This window comes from Nipponia nippon, unplaced genomic scaffold (genome assembly GCF_047370975.1).
Source record: "Nipponia nippon isolate SJK-2023a ecotype South Korea unplaced genomic scaffold, ASM4737097v1 scaffold_23, whole genome shotgun sequence".
NCBI lineage: Eukaryota > Metazoa > Chordata > Aves > Pelecaniformes > Threskiornithidae > Nipponia > Nipponia nippon.
In genome coordinates, this window is record NW_028262340.1 from 8,419,068 (window position 1) to 8,434,574 (window position 15,507).

The 15,507-nt window shown below is 45.0% G+C and overlaps 1 protein-coding gene across 12 annotated transcripts in view; it reads left to right on the forward strand.

Moving 5' to 3' along the window:
• Positions 1-15,507, forward strand: part of PHACTR4 (phosphatase and actin regulator 4) — an 80,046-nt gene that overhangs the window by 36,805 nt on the left and 27,734 nt on the right. For 3 of the 12 annotated variants that reach the window (XM_087760610.1, XM_087760608.1, XM_087760607.1), the window contains exon 1: positions 2,305-2,431. The exons of 7 other annotated variants lie outside the window; for them this stretch is intronic. In XM_087760610.1, the coding sequence (XP_087616736.1) occupies positions 2,377-2,431 (55 nt within the window). In that variant the 5' untranslated portion in view covers positions 2,305-2,376. Of the gene's footprint in view, positions 1-2,290; positions 2,432-13,945; positions 14,153-15,507 lie in introns of those variants that run through there. 2 more of the 12 variants (XM_087760609.1, XM_087760618.1) reach the window with 2 other exon arrangements.

Genomic DNA, 15,507 nt, shown 5'->3' on the forward strand with positions numbered 1-15,507 from the left:
CCACATGTCAGCTATCTGCACTAATTTGGAGGTGCATGTGTTGTAGGTAGGGCCGTATCAGATGGCTTAGTTTTTCACTCTAATGCTGGACTTAAGCAAAACCAAATTACTTTGCTGTAGGCTGTGCCTGTGACTGGCATTGGCTTAACAAATGCATGAACTGCTCAAGTTGCAGTAACTTGTGTAGCTTGTCAGCCTGAGCCCTCAACTACCGACTCACGCTGTGAAACCACTAGGAGATGGAAGAAGTTTTGAAGTGATGGGAACCTGCAAGGTTCTACGTGGGAGCTGAGAGGTGGTGGCAATGGTTTGTGCCTCGGTGTGAGGCTGCGGCACAGCCCCACGTATTCTGTGCCGGAGGGAGAGTGCTGCCCCTGAGTTGTCAGCAGAGCTGTGAGGCAGGTGGGAGGATGGAGGTTAGTGAGAGAAATAAATGAAATCTAAATATACACATGTTGCCAGACTGAGTTTTCCCACTTTCCAAGGTCCCACCTACACAAGTGATCTGTTGAAGGGAAATGTCACTGGAATACCTTTCCCCTCTTCAGATCCTTCCTGTGGTGCGGGTGAAGGATCACACTCTATTTTCGGAGCCTATTTCCGCTGTTCCACCTACTGCCCACGCTGTTGCTGCCCAGACCCCCTCACAAAGACCACTCACTTATCTTAGCATGATATGAGCCAAGTTTGGGCTTTTTTTAGTCAAGGGATAGTCATCTTACCTAGCATTTCATCTGCCTGTAAGTCTGTGAGGTCTTAAAAAGCGAAATACTGAAGAAGTGGGAGCTTTGTGCTTGGCAGGGCAAGTCTCACCTTGTGCCTGTGGTTCCTTGAAAGCTCTGCTGTGGTGTTGGATTGACCTAATGTGGAAGCAGGCCTGCAGTTCACTTGCCCAGTAATGTTTGAGCTATTCATGAATAGCTGTGGAGGGAGCACAGCAATGTCTTTCTTGGGAAGTGTTTGCTCTTGGGTCCTTTGACCTCCTGTACTTTGGTGCTCTGTTTACAGTTTCTGCTTGTGGCTACAGGCTTCCTCTGCAGGTGTTGGGATATGAACCTTTTAGTAGCTTTCCTAAAAGGTCTAAATCTCTGTGGGACAGCTGTGGAGCATTTGGGGAAATTAGTGAAGTAGCCTTTGCACACACAGGCTCTTACCCAAAGTTGCTTTTTTAGAATAGCACTTGAAATACTAAGTTTATGGATGCTTTAAGAATCTTCTGCAGTTATTTCTTTTTTCAAGGATGACTTCCATCCCCTTTGACTTTTATCCCCTTTATCTCCTGCTGTGCTACTTTTTTCCAATTCTTTTCCTACTAAAAATAGGAAATACTCTTCGAGTCCTTAACCTTTGTGCAAACAAAGAAGTAATTTGCTTTAGCATCTATGCTGACTTCTGGGCTACATGCCTCATAAGGAAACCAGTGTGATATGAATCTGCTGCTTTTGGAGACTTAGACTCCAACTATAGTCTGAGTAGCGGAAATGGCTAGCAATGTGAGTACTTGCTTCTTATGCCACCAGCTCTGCTACTTGTTCCTGGCAGGATGCATGGCTGGCTACCCAATTCCCATTTTTATCCCTGAAAATGAGAGCAATACCTTCAGATGCGCAGAGATTCAAAACCATTATGGAAATGAGTGCATGATCATTTCATGTGCATAGGTAACAGGATTTTTAGATCACTTCTGGTTCAAAGCATGTCTGTAGAAGCAATACCTTTTAGTATACATCCATTGCTCTCAACTTCCAGCCCTGCTGTCTGAAAGGAAGTTTGAGATCAAAAAGACATATCAAGCATGTTCCAGGGCTAGATTGTCCGAGCAGGTTCTGGCATTGCTGCCTTTTAAAAGACTAATGCTCAGAAGGGAGCAATGGTAAAGGTGCAATGACTGTGACCTCTCCCAAAGACGCTTTAATCACTGGCTTCCATGAGCCTGCTGCCTTGGGGTCTGAAAAGAACACTTTGTTTTCATATGGCTGCTGGCTGGTGTGTGGGATCCCTCTTGTGCTCTGCCTGGACCCCTCGCTCCTGCTCTTTACCAAGGCCCACGAAGCTCGGCACCTGCTCTGGGTAGGTACCCTGTGCAAGTAGAAGAGAACAGAAGACTACTGATGTGCAGAGTCTGTTATGAGAAAACAAAACCTGCTCAGGAAAAAGATTTCTGCTTCAAAGGTGTCTGCCAAGTGACTTTCTTCTCGCTATTCCTTTGTTTATGAAGGAAGCCTTTTGTGTTTAGCAGCAGTGAAAGCTGAGGGAGTGGCTGCTAGGATGTACAATGTTTTGCTTGTAGGTTGTTGGTGTGAACCGAAGGAGAGAGATCATGAGTATGAATTCTCATCTTGTGCCTCTGGAGTGGATCGGAGACTGGTGGCAGAGATGAGGACTTTGCAAGGACCACAGCTGCAGATGGAGCTGCCTGTGTGGAAAGAAGGTCTCTACCTGCACCTCCCTCTGATCTGATGGTGACTGCCACAGGGTGTCAGGGTTGAGGAGGAAATACATGCTGCTCTCAATGTCTTCCGTTCCTCAGAAACCTAACAAGGCTTTAGATCTATAGGATAGTCATTCTGGTACTTTCAGTAATGCCCTTCAAAAAGGGAGGGGCCCAAGCAGGGGAAGGAAGGGAGAGGGTGAGGTGGAGGACACTTTTTGTTCTTTGCATTTGCTGAAGAACTTGGATAAAAGGCCAGCCTCTGATTCAGGGGTTCTTCAACTTGCTGCCGGTGCTTGGGACTGGCTGGGTGGGAATCCCCTTTTGATGACTAAATTTCAACTGGGAATCAGCTGCTTTGAGGCTGCTGCCAGGACAGGCATTTAACTCACCATTCAGCATCATTTAGGGAAAACTTGTCAAATGTGCGCTTTTATGTTGAACTAAAGTGTTTTGATGATGTGGTTTTTAGTTTAAACTAGGCTGCTGGAGATGGCATTCGTTGTTTTCTGGTTTTGATCTGCAGAGTCAAACATATAGGGCATTGCAGCGTTAAGAGTGCTTTACCATCACACAGCTCTGAAGTTTGCTGGAGAAGAACAGTTCATGCTAACTAGCCAGTGGAAATCTCTTTATAATGTCTGTTCCAGAACAAAAGAACAGGTTTTTCTTCCAGGAAGACACAGAAGCTGCAATTCCCTTATGAGATCCTGTGTATTATGTATACAGCAATATAACACTTTTGTGCCATAAAATAGAAGAGAGCCAAAGTGGTCGAAGTGCCTGAGATTAAACATTTAATTACAGTTGATGTATGCTAATTTGCAATCACGCAGAAAGGCAAAATCCTACTGTTCCTTAGTTGGATTTACCAGAGGGTTGAACTGATCTCAGTGGAGACCGTTTGACTTTTAAACAAGGTGCAGTACAGAACTCTTGCTTACCTATGCGAAAGCATTATCGTAAATAAGTCGAGTGCACTTGATAAGTTAGCAAAATACTTTGGGACATTATCCTGACAGCCTTTTGTTCTTAAATTTGTGATGGATGTTCTAGTTTTTAGTGTAATTAATGTGCTGAGTGCTGTCAGGGTGCTTGGGGCAGTTAATGGGATGCCAGTGCTGCTGTTATGCCTGCTGTATTTGCCAGTGATTCAGATCAGCTATCCATGTGCTAGTTGGTGTGGCATTTAAAAAAATAAATACCCAATAAATCCCCCATGAACAAGCCCCCTTATGATTTGAGTAGGTGTCTGAACTCTTGCTGCCTTTCCCTCCTGATCTACAGGCTAAGTGTTGTACAGAGATTATTTGCTGACCTGCCAGAGACCTTGTAATTCTGTGGCACCCTGTTTCAAGTGACTTTTAAAGCTGTTGTAGTAAATGGCCGTGCAGTTTCTACAGATCGCTCTGCCTGGAGGAAAGTGGAGGTTAATTTTACTGGTTTTGTGGTTTAGTGGCTAAGCTGTGGATGTGCTGGGAATGAGATGCTTTGGCCTCCAGGCTGGCTGGAGCAAGATAGTAGCAAAGGCTGACGTTGAGTGAGAAATGTTGTATCCGCTGCAGTGCTTCGTGATTGAATTGAACGATCTTATTCCTTGTATTAAGAGATAAGACCTTGTAGGACATGTAATCAATTCTCTGGATAATTCAGGCCAACTCACTGTAAAATAGTGAGTGTGGAGTTAGTGTGGTTCAGTAAGTAGGGCATGGAGCAGAAGGGTCAGATTTCGAGAGTTTCTACTTTTCATTTTCAACTTGTTGGACCTTAAATTCACCTTGCTCTCTGGAACATTGCTGCTGGTAAAATCTGTCAAAGGATTTTAGTAGCTGATTTTATTGGGGTTGGGGGTAGAAGAGGAGCCTGCCTGGAACCAGAGGTATGTGGGTTTAGTATAAATGAAGTGATTTTTTTGTTATTGTTGTTGTTCTTCACACAGCAATGTGTCCAGCCTGAATGGCAAACCCAGCTTTTTAAAAACAAAACACTGAATGTTCTCATTAATGTTGCTGCCCTTGTGAGTTGTAAATAGTGTTAGCTGAGCCATTGGCTGAAGAAAGCTGCCTCTCGGGCCTGCTGAGCTGCAGGGCTGGTGCTGATCTACAGTTCGGTTGCTAACAGTTGCATGCTGTCACCACCGACGTCACCGTTTTATCTGTTTCTTTCTCATTTGTCTTGAAAAGGACCCTGGCTCTGATTTCTGAAGGTGTCTTTTGTCTCCTAAAATACTTGAGTGCAACAAGAAGCCAGAGATCTGGCATGGCTTTTTGCAGGTTAGACCAATCCAGCTGTGATGGGGCAAGTGATAGCCATGACTTGGTTAGGAAGGATATTGCTCTTCAACCCAGCCTGGCTTTGTCTTGCTTTGTGAAGCATAGATTTTAAGATTTCTGAAGGACTTACCAGCTGGGTTGTGGTAAATTTGTATTCCCTTGTACATTAAAAATAATATTTATAGGAGTTACTAAATTCCACTTAAAGATCTCTCTAGCTTGTTAGTACTCAGGCTGTTCTGAGCTGAGCTTTGCAGATTCAGGATCTGCAATGCATCCTGGTGCCTATTAGAGCTTGTCTTAAGGCTGTGTAAGATAAAGCTTTGTACTTTGGTGTAACTCAGCTCTACGATTTCCTTGCAGTGTGTCAGTTTTTGTCAGTGTCTTCCATGTCAGCCTGGAAACCTGCTTTCATCTCGGGTGTGTGGGGCGTCACTGCTGCTAACCTGGGAGGTTGCAGAGTGGTCGCTGGAGAAATCTAGAGATGGAAATAGAAGCAAATTGTGCTAAAGTCACGTAAAGAGGCCAGAATCGGTGCCGAGATCTGAGAGAGCACCTCGCCTGCAAGACTTCTCTCCTGGGATGAAGACGGATGCTTGCTGCAAGGCAGGCAATTTCTCTCCCTGCCTCTTGTGGCCATGGATGGGACTAAGTTTAATCCCTCGGGATGGACCTGGCGGGCCCTTGCACCTCTCATCGCTTTCCTCCTGCGGCGGCCCGGTGCTGGGTTTTGTCCTGGGCCGTGTGTCACCGACACCGGCCCTGAGCCCCCCAAGCCCCCCGGGAGCGCACCTGCGCTGCGGCGGCCGCCAGGGGGCGGGCGGGAGCGCGGAGCGGCGGGGGCGCGCGGGCTCGGCGGGGCGCCCCTCCCGCGCGGAGCGCTGCCTGCGAGGCGGGGAAGCGCGTGCCCGCGGCCCCTGCCAGGGCGCTGCGTTTCTGCAGGGCACCCCGCTGCACGAGCAGGGCCTGGGGGTCCCCCTTTTGGGGAGGGGCAGAGAAACAAACCGTGAAGGTACAGCCAGGCAGCGCCGTGGATGTCGACTTCCACAGGCGGTGAGCCAGCAGGACGCTGTGAAGTGGGGGGGTGACTCGGCGGCATGCTGCAATTGCATCAGGTTAGGGGCAAAATAATAAGGGTGGCCTAACTGGTGTAGCGTGTCCAAACAAAAGCCGGCCTCCCGTGCTTGAAAAGGTGGAATTTAATAACTTTCCATGCTCCATATAAGAATCCCATAGAAAAAAAAATGGCACAGTTCCTGTGGTTCTCCCCAGCTCTCTCCTGCGGGCTAGGAAATGGCTCTGTGTACTGTTTGCTTTGCATATTTTCCCTTTACTTCCTCAGCACGGCTGCAGTAAGGGGCTCATTTCCAAGGCTAGGTGAACAGTGAGTCATTGCTTGGCAAGGAAAATAAGTCCCGAAGACTTGGTGGTGATCCTTGCTGGACGGATCTGCCGGTAGCTCTGTTCTCAAAGGGTAGATCAACACCCTCTCCCCATCTCAGGAAGGCAGCGTGAGGCAGATGTCTGAGGCTGACCCTTGATCATTGAGAGGACTATAACCAGCCTCTGTGATGATTTTTGTTGAAATTCAACCAAAATGTTGAAAAAGCTGGCCCCCCCAGCCCTTTGATCTTAACATTAAATCTTGGAGATGTTAGTGGTGATTAGGAAAGTAAACATTGTCCTTTCCTGGAGGGAAGGCAGAAGTTTGTTCTGCTCGAGCATTGTGCATTGCAGGGGTTAAGTTACATTTTGCTTTGGGGAGGAAAGCAAAATCTCCCAAAGTAATTAACTTAAGATGCTGATGCTAATGAATGGGCGTTCAAAGCTGGGACTGGGGGGGGGTTGATGGGGGAATCCCTTGTTGAATCAGTGACATTAGGGCCTTAGGAGTGATTCTGCAATTATTAGGCTGAAATGATGTTGAACATGAAGCTAATCTTGTTATCTCGCAAATATTGAGCAAACTGCTTGCTCTGGATAACTCTGTAATGGGATTATACTAGTCAGTCTGGCACCCTCGACACTCCCTATCTCAGGGCTTTTTCTTATTTTCCTGTTCAGGATGAAGTATCGATCAGTCTTCCTAGAGTTAATTTTGGGAGGTGGTGTCTGGGGCACTGTTTTCCAGTGGTGCTGGATTTTTTTGAAAAATGAGTTTGATAATGAGCACCCTGTTGCCTTATGAAGCCATTCACTCCTCCACAGCAAAGATCCCTTGAGCCCATCCCTAAATAAATGTTTAGGAAAAGAACTGAAGAACAAGGACAAGTATAAAAGGAGACTTCCCTTTGTCATGCCTTCCTGGCATCAAGAATCTGCAGTTGAGCGAGTTCCTGTGCCGGAGACCGTTCCCTGGCTATCATATTTGCAGAGTATAATCAGTTCTGGTTTGAAAGCGTAATTTTGCATCAGTGATAGCCTGTAGCAATTGTTCTAAACAAAAGTAACTGGTGGGGTTTTTGAAAGGATTATCTTGAGTTTATTTTTAAGCAGTCTGATAAATTGCAAGGTAACCAATGTCAGGAAAACAGAAGAACCAACATGATCATGTAGGGAGGAGAGAGAAAAGCCCTAATGCATATTCAGTCACTTGCCGATGTTCATTATAGATGTGATTGCTTTCCTGTTGGACCTGCAGACCTCCAAGTTTTAGTGGCCTGACTTTTATACAGGGTTTGTCATGAGCTGGCACAACAGCATTGTCATTGCCAGGTCAAGTTATGTCCTTGGTTGCAGTGGGGCAAAACGTAGTGGCTTATGGTTCTACTTGCAGTTATGGACAGAAATCAGATTACTGTGTATCGTGTGAGAGGTACAGACCCACACCCTGGTGAGAATTAGAATTCAAAGTTTCAAAGTCAGGGAAAACTTTTTTCTCTCTACTCTGTAGCCAGAGGCTCCATTAACAATGAAACAGGGCTCGCTCTTTTGGCATCACTAGAGTAGAGTGATTTCTACAACATCCACTAAATAAGCAGATGTTTTTGTTCCAAACCAGAAATTTCCATAAATATGGGAAAGTTCCATTAAAGGGTCAGTCAGCTTTTAGTTTCCAAGCTCTGATTTTTTTTTTTTTTTTCAAAGGCTGATCTGAATCTTGGTAAGAACTGCAGATTTTTTGGTGAAGTTTTATTCTTTCCTACTCCCTTGACGAAGGTGAGAATTGCTTTCGAAGCTCCGAGGAGCTCTCTTACAGCAGAAATGGGCTTCAGCGTTGCTAATGACTCATGTGTCCAGGCTGCCTCAAAGGCAGCAGGGAGAGGACATGGGCTGGTGTAGCCAAGGGGCCACCTAGGATTTTGGACCAGCTGGGGTTTCAGTTTAAGTGCCCAGGGGCCAGCTAGCCCTGCTGTTGATAAGCTAATGGATTTAGATGGTATTGTTGTAGCCTGTAATGCCCTGGGATGGCATTCTTACATCAAGGGAGCTAGTGCCTTCTGCAAGCTTGTTTAGGTGGGAATCCAGAAGAACAAACTCACTATTTCAAACCTAAAGTGCATGGAAAAATGGTTTAATATTTATGTTTACACACCCTAAATTTTGTGCACCAATTCAAATGCTTGTTCTAATGTATCCTTGCTATAACTACTGCTTGAAGCATATGCTTACTGGAGCCATGTTTTTTGCCTTTTCATTTGTGTGCCTTTGAACAGCATCTGGTAGGAGGCACCTCTGTGAAGTTAATCCAAATGTGCCTGCTTTTCCCAGTGGCTACTCTTTGGACCCCTTAAAGATAGTTCTTGCTCATTCTTCCTGCAAGCTGAAAACCCCTGAACTTGAGGTTTGGTGCTGCTCGGTCTTCCATGCTATGGATCTTGAGGCAGGAACTCTTTGGTGGATGCCATGGTGGGGAGTTTGTACTGATACCTGCCTGTAAGATCTTTCTCCCTAATCAGCAGCTTTGACCTCTTTGAGTGTTGGGAAGTGTGCGTTGTAACTTCATGGAGCCATGGGATGTAGCATGGAGCTCCGTGGCTGCCTAATCTCTGCCACAGGATTCTTTGATCTGAGCCCCTATCTCAAGGTGTTTAACATAGGTGTGAGGCTTACAAAGGCTGCCGTGGGCAGGAGCAAGGTAAATCACACTGTCTAGCCCACTGACTTGGGGGTTATCTGCATTGCAAGTGAAGGTAGGACTACAGCTCACATAAGCCTTCCTGGGTTGGCTGTAAGCTTGTTAGCTTACATACTTGAAATAGTAGTGTGCTATAACTCTTGTGCTGCAAAATTTGCCTGAGAAGATAAGTAAATATTTGAGTAGCTCACCCTTGCAGAGCTCACGGCTGTTACAAGCAGGCAACTGTTGGCATTTCAACTGGCTGCTTCAAAGCCAGTCCTGATGGACTGCAGTGGTCGTGCTGGGCTAGAGTCAAACCTCTTACTGGCAGAAACTGTCCTGTTTCAATTTAACCGTATTTCCTCTCGGCAACAGTGCCTGCAACCATGCTCAGAGGCTGTCTGCAGCTCCACGTTCAACTGTGCCAAGTGCAAGTAGACAGGAGCATTATTTGATAGTCTCAGAAAGGGTTTTCAGCCTCTGTTTTAGTATAGAATAGAATTCTATCTAGTATGATGCTACTTGCTCCTAAACAAGGTCACTGCTGGTGCTCTACAAATACAGGAGCAAGAGAATTAGGTGAAATTATGTGAAATGAGGATTCTGGGAATGTGTGAAGGGTCACATCTACAAGAGGGGGAACAACTGTGGGAGAAAAAGCTTCTTACAAGGTTAAGATTAGCTGTACCTCCTGAACTGTTGGTGTTATCTCATCTCTTGACATTTCCTTTAATTATTTGAAATGGCCTTGACACTGTAAACAATTGCCATGGCATTGTCCCTGCAGTTTGTGTGAGTCAATGTGATGCATAAACAGTGTTTGGTTTTGGGGACCCAATCTGCATATGTCTTGGGATATAAGCTACCTGTTTGCAATTGTCACATCTGCTTTTTGTGCCATATTCTGGTATAGCACTTAGTGCTGGTGTCTGTCACTGTCTTGTTTTCACAAGAGCTCTTGGTGCTGGCAGAAAACACAGGAGCATTGGGGCAGGGACTGAGATTTCAAGAGGAGCCTAAGGGGGTTAGATAGGGAGCTTATGCTTTGCTTTCAGCTCCTTTGGGCCCCCATAATTCTCTCCCCAGTGAGCCAGTTCAAAAGGGGTAAGGAAGGGGATGATTCACAACACAAAACCAAGCATTGCTTTAATCATGCTAGCAGCCATCTTTTACTTGGCATGTTTCAATCTTAAGCCTTGCTCCTGGTTGGAGACACCTTGGTGGTTGAGCAATAGTAAATATTTGGAGAGTTGAGGTTGAGGTTCACTCACTGTCTTGCTGATGGCTCTTGTCTGGGTGTGACCCGTGGTCTGGATGTGCCACTGTTTAGGGTGGTCCATGGTAGATCTACGAAACATATGTGGCTAGACAAACTTCCTAAGCTTTATCTTATTCCTTAAATAGAGAATGAAGCTTGTATCAACATGAATCACAAAGTTGATAAACTGGAATGGTTCCTCTTGGAGCTGTCTTCTCATATTGGGCAAATATTTATCCGCATTGTTTCAAAAGGCATATTTGTGCAATAGATGGAGGTCAAACCTGTAATTACCTGTTAAATTCACTCTGGTAGAAATGGCTTGTAAAAACATAGTATGCTTGAAAGGAAGCTTTTAAACCTGATGTTCATGTGTGAATCTAAAGTCATGGTTAAAAATTTCAGATTTTGAGTTTTCAGTTGCATGGGTGCAAAAAGTATTTTTCTTGCCAAATTTAAGTGCCCTAAGCCAAATCTATCTGCCGTTCCTTTTAATTTCTCTGTGGCAGAGAATTCAGGTTTCTCTTCCAAATGTATCTGCTTGAGATGATCAGAAGCTGAGATTGTGTGCCAAACTTGCCTTGCATTTTAATAAGGAGCTTCTAGCCTAGTCAATTAAAGCAGAGCAGGTGCGGTGGGGAAGTTGGGTGTTCCCCAGAAGCTAAACCAAGGCGCTTTTGTAAGTCTTCCTGGGCAGAGCCAAGTGAGCGAAGGATGGTAGGATGCCCTGGCACTGGCTGGCTTTGTGCAGTAATTTGGAAAAAAAATGTAACTTCAGACTGAAGAGCTCTAGGTGTGGAAAGATAATTTGGCTTATTGGTGTGGCGTGCCTGCAATAAGCCCTTTGGGGTGGCAGAGGAAATACTAAAATGTTTTGCTGCAGTTTCATCTTTGGGTATGAAGAACGAGAGCACTTGCTGAGATTTTTGTGAAATGTTGAAAAGAGGAAACGACTTTTACAGAGAAATCTTGCTGCCTTTCTTTTCAGCTAGCATGTGGGCAGAGAGGCTTTCAGGTCAAGACATAGGTTGTCATCTTGAAGGATTAGAGGTATGAAGAGAAATTTGAGATCATCAGTATTTTAATGAATCAGAGCAGGGATACTAGCCTGTGGACCTTGACCTATATGTTGCCGACTAGCTTCTAGAGTTAAATATAGTGCTACCTCAGAGGGTTAATTCCAATTTATTCTTGCTGTTAATTTGCAGTCTCCAGTGTAGTGCTTAACAGAGCTTGTCCCATCAGTTTTATAGGTGGCACAGATGGACTTCTTTCTTTGCCAAAGGACACAGTTATTTTGAATAATACCTGTAAAAAGCTGTGAAATCTTAGGTTTGTCCAGTAAGGTGGTTAACACAGAGGATGTGACTGTCTAGCATGTCTGTACTGCAGCCACTTGCTTAGGAAGAGCATTGTATGCTTGTGCTGTGCTAGTCCTAAAAGCACATGCTGGCTAGTGGTTTGAAAGCAGAGGGATATATTTTTGATTTGTGTTGAAGCTATGTTAGTATTGTCATTCTTTATCTCCAGTGTTTTGCAATGGGAAGCCTTAGGTGATGTTAGTTTATAGGTTCTTCTCCCAGTATCTTAGTTTTTGCTGAGGGAGAGGGTTAAATAAGAGTTATGTTAAACGCCATGCCTGTTTCTTCCCTAAACAATGGAATAATTAATGTAATTTTCTTCTCCATGTTTTTGCTTGTGTTCCTAATAATATAGCTGGAAGTAGCAGGTGGGTATCCTGCCTCCGAGTGCTTCACTGTTGGGAATATGCTGATGCTTTGCTGATGCCTGATGCTTTGCTGGAATGTGTCCTATATCTGTGCTTCCTTTGGCTTCTGACCAGTGTTTCTTTTAACGCTGCTTCAAGGTGCTCCAAAAAGTAGTTTGTCAGCTTTGGAGGTTCCCTTGCCTCAAGATGGCATAGGCATGAATCACCATGGTGATCGAGTTAGCCAAGATGTGACTGAATCTTTAATTTTGTCAGGATTACATTCCTTATCATTCCCTCACTAGTAAACAAGAAAATATTTAGCATATGTTGTAATTGTAGTGAATGGTGAGGAGGCATTGAAGATAATACGTTTTCAGTGCTGGCTAAAATGTGCTCTCATTGAAAGTTGCACTTCTTCCACTGGAAAACAAGGCTGGGGGATATTTTGGCCTTAAGCTCCTCTTGGCCCCAAGACCTACTATGCAATTTTCTTTAGCCCGGTCCTTGTGACAATTAAGCGATTCCTTGTGTTCCAGCCACCCGCTGCCATCATGAGGCTTTCCAGCAGCATGTCCTCAGCTTTATTTTCCCTTCCTAAATGTGAGGCTGAACGTGCTGTCAGTCAGTTTGCTCTGGGCTCAGCAGCAGCCTCTGCCAACAGTGTTCTTCCTCCAGCTGTGCTCCATCCCGGTCATCACCTGGGCTGCTGTAGGACTTGGGTTGCTCACCTTCCCCACCAGCCAGCACATACGTGGTGGCACCAAGACAGTCCCTGGTGTGCTAGATCCACTGCCCCCTGCTTTCTGAGATCGAGCAGCTGTTATCGCCATGCTGACTAATTGGTGGGGACAAGGGGACTGGAATGCTCTGGGAAATAGGAGTTTCCCTCTCGGAAATGTCGCAGGAAGCATGGAGGAAATCATGTGGTTTAGGAGTGGTTACCTCACTTTTCTGTCTCATCCGAACCAGCGCCCTTTCATCAAAGTATACAGAACCTAAACAATGCAGTGCCAGCTGGCTTATAAATAAACCATTTTCCATTTCCACACCGGGTATTGGGCTGACTTTTAATACCACGTGAGGAGAAAGGAAGAGTGTCACATTGTGTTGGCTTGTGACCTTTCAGATTGACTACCTGGCTTTCTACCCGCTTGCTTCCCCTTGGTCTGCTGTCATAGTTAATAACTCTTCTGTGTGCTCTGTTTCAGAGCACAGCCCAGAAATGGTCATCTTTGTAGGTAGCTGGAGCTGTTACGTATATATAATATATTTTTTCATATTCTCCTTGTTCTGGCAAAGCTGCTGAGGATTGCCAGCAAACAGATTGTGGTGAAATGCATCCAGAGTTGTGGTGCTGCCACTTTCTTCTCCCTGTTAACCCTCCTGGTAAGATGGTACCATGGGCCTGTGTTAGTATTTCAGGTGGGTGCATCTCCAGCAAGGAAAGAGCCTTAAACGTCCTGTAGCTACTGTTGACTCTTTTGCTGATGGGCTCTAAAGGAAAACGCCCAGTATCACTGGTTTTAAATAGACAGCTCCGTCTGCATGGATGGGATCATGCAAGAGTCCTTTTTAATGTTCCTGTGGCTGAATCATGGAACACAAATGTCTGAGTCACTGCAGATGAATGCAGTGTTTCACGTTGGTGTGAAATGAAATGTGAACAACAGTGTCTTTATTACAGGAGCTAATATTTGTGCTCATTATGGGTTTCATTAGATTTTAAAGTGAAACAATCCAGACGAGTTCCTTTTACAATGTATATAAACAGACTATTAACATTAGAATGACAGGTTTTTAATGGGATGCTGGTCTGGATGGAGTGGAAAAGAAACTTCAGAGGAAAGCCATGTACCCCATTTCTTGGGCGCTTACTGCCCAGAACCAGTCGTCTTGTTGTTTTGTTTTAGCCATCTGACTCTCCTGAAATCCTGTACAATTTTCATGTAACTGGGATTTCTTGGTTACTACATTTTTAGAAGAAAATATTTGAAGGGACTATCAGCCATATCCCCTTTTGCTTTCCTGTAGAAAGCTCTCTGCTATTCCGAGCTCTTCCTTCTCATAAAGGTTACCTGTCCCTCAGGAGTAAAGACTTTATTCTGGTTTCTTCTGGTTACTGCTATGTCAGATGGCCCTTCTGCGTTATTATGGGAATTTTAGACATTTGTTACTTGCCCTTGCTTAAAATGTGGATTTTCCTTTATCCTAGATGTGCAGTTGGATGCAGGCTGAGGTTTTGTCTCCTTACTGCTGTTGGTAGACCTGAAGCAACCTTACTAGATGGGATGCTAAACCCCGGGTGCTCTGTGCTCTTCATGTGCTGCTGGCAGGGAACTTGGACAGGTTGCTTTGTCCCATATTTTTCCCCAGCTGTGAAACAAAGCACCATGGATGCAAAGGGTTGCTTAAGAGCACGGTAAGTATGGCTGCTCTTATGCTCTGTCCTTGGGCTAGAGTTGAAACAGGAACATTTTTTCACATTGTCTGCTGGTGCAGAATTTGCACCTTTCTTTCCAGAGCTGGAAGTGAAGGATGGACTGGCAGGTTTTTCTGGCCAGGAGTCCACCTTGAAAATAATGATGTTGGTGTTACTTCTGGTTTGGATTTCTGCTGTTCTCTGCATTTTGTCATCCCTCTTCTGGTGGGGTTTTTGTTCTTTCTTCCCCAAAGAGGGGGGAGTTGCGGCTGGTACTTCTAAAGGATGTTTGAAGTCCAAACCCAGTTGCAATTTGAAATGCAGATTTGTCTCTCTTTGCTCCTTGAGCACCATAGCCCCATGTTTTGGAGGCAAATATTAATGCTTCTGGTACAAACTTTATTACAAGTGCTTTTGCCAAATAGTATTGTTATTCTGTTTGTTATGGTTCATAAGGCCTCATCAATGATAAAGAAATGTGAAAGGGCTTTATTGCATGATTGTCTTTTCATAGCCTAGAGAGTTACCGTGCGGCACCAGAGCCTGCGTAACTGTCATGCATGCTCTTGGACTGCAGCCGCTGTGAATTTAAATACATTAGTTTAAATCTCTTTCATTGAAATTTAAGCTAATGTTTCATGTGTTACTAATGTAGAAATAAGGGGTCAGGCATGCGATTGTGCTGCTGTGCTTTAACAACCTACCGTGTGTCATGTGTTCTGCAGCAGAGCTTTGTGCACTCTTAATTCACAGCAAATGCAATATAAAATGCAATAGCTTTAATCTCCTTGGAAGTTAGGCAAGTCTAGATGCAGTGTTTAGCATTCTGTAGCGTTCCCAGATGCAGGGAGATTTTTTTTCCAGACCTCCTTCCAAGCTGGACAGCTGATTTACAGACTTGGAGAAGTCTTCCAGCCTTTATCTCTGAACTGTGTAGGTCCCTGCCAGATGGCAGCATATTTAAATGGCTTTAAAATGGCTTTTTCTTTGTTTCAAAGCAAAGAGTCTTAAATGAGGTGGAGCATGCCTGTGAATCAGTGTGTTAATTGCCCACAATGAAAATCAAAAGTACTTGGAAGACCAACTGCTGTGGCTGACCAGACAGAAATGCAGGCTCCTTTTCTGAGCACAGGGATGTCTGGTGGTGGGAGGCTGAGAAGAGCAAGGCTTTCAGGAATGTCCATATGTTCTGCGCGAGGGAGGAGAGTGCTATTTGTTCCTCCACCTCCACGTGTCTGCTGATCCCTTGCTCTTCCACCTGCTCCTGCCACCGTGCTCTTGCTGTCCATGGGGATGGTGGTCATCTGCTGAGCAGGCAGGGGTTAAGGACGAGCCAGGTGCTGGTGCAGGTGGAG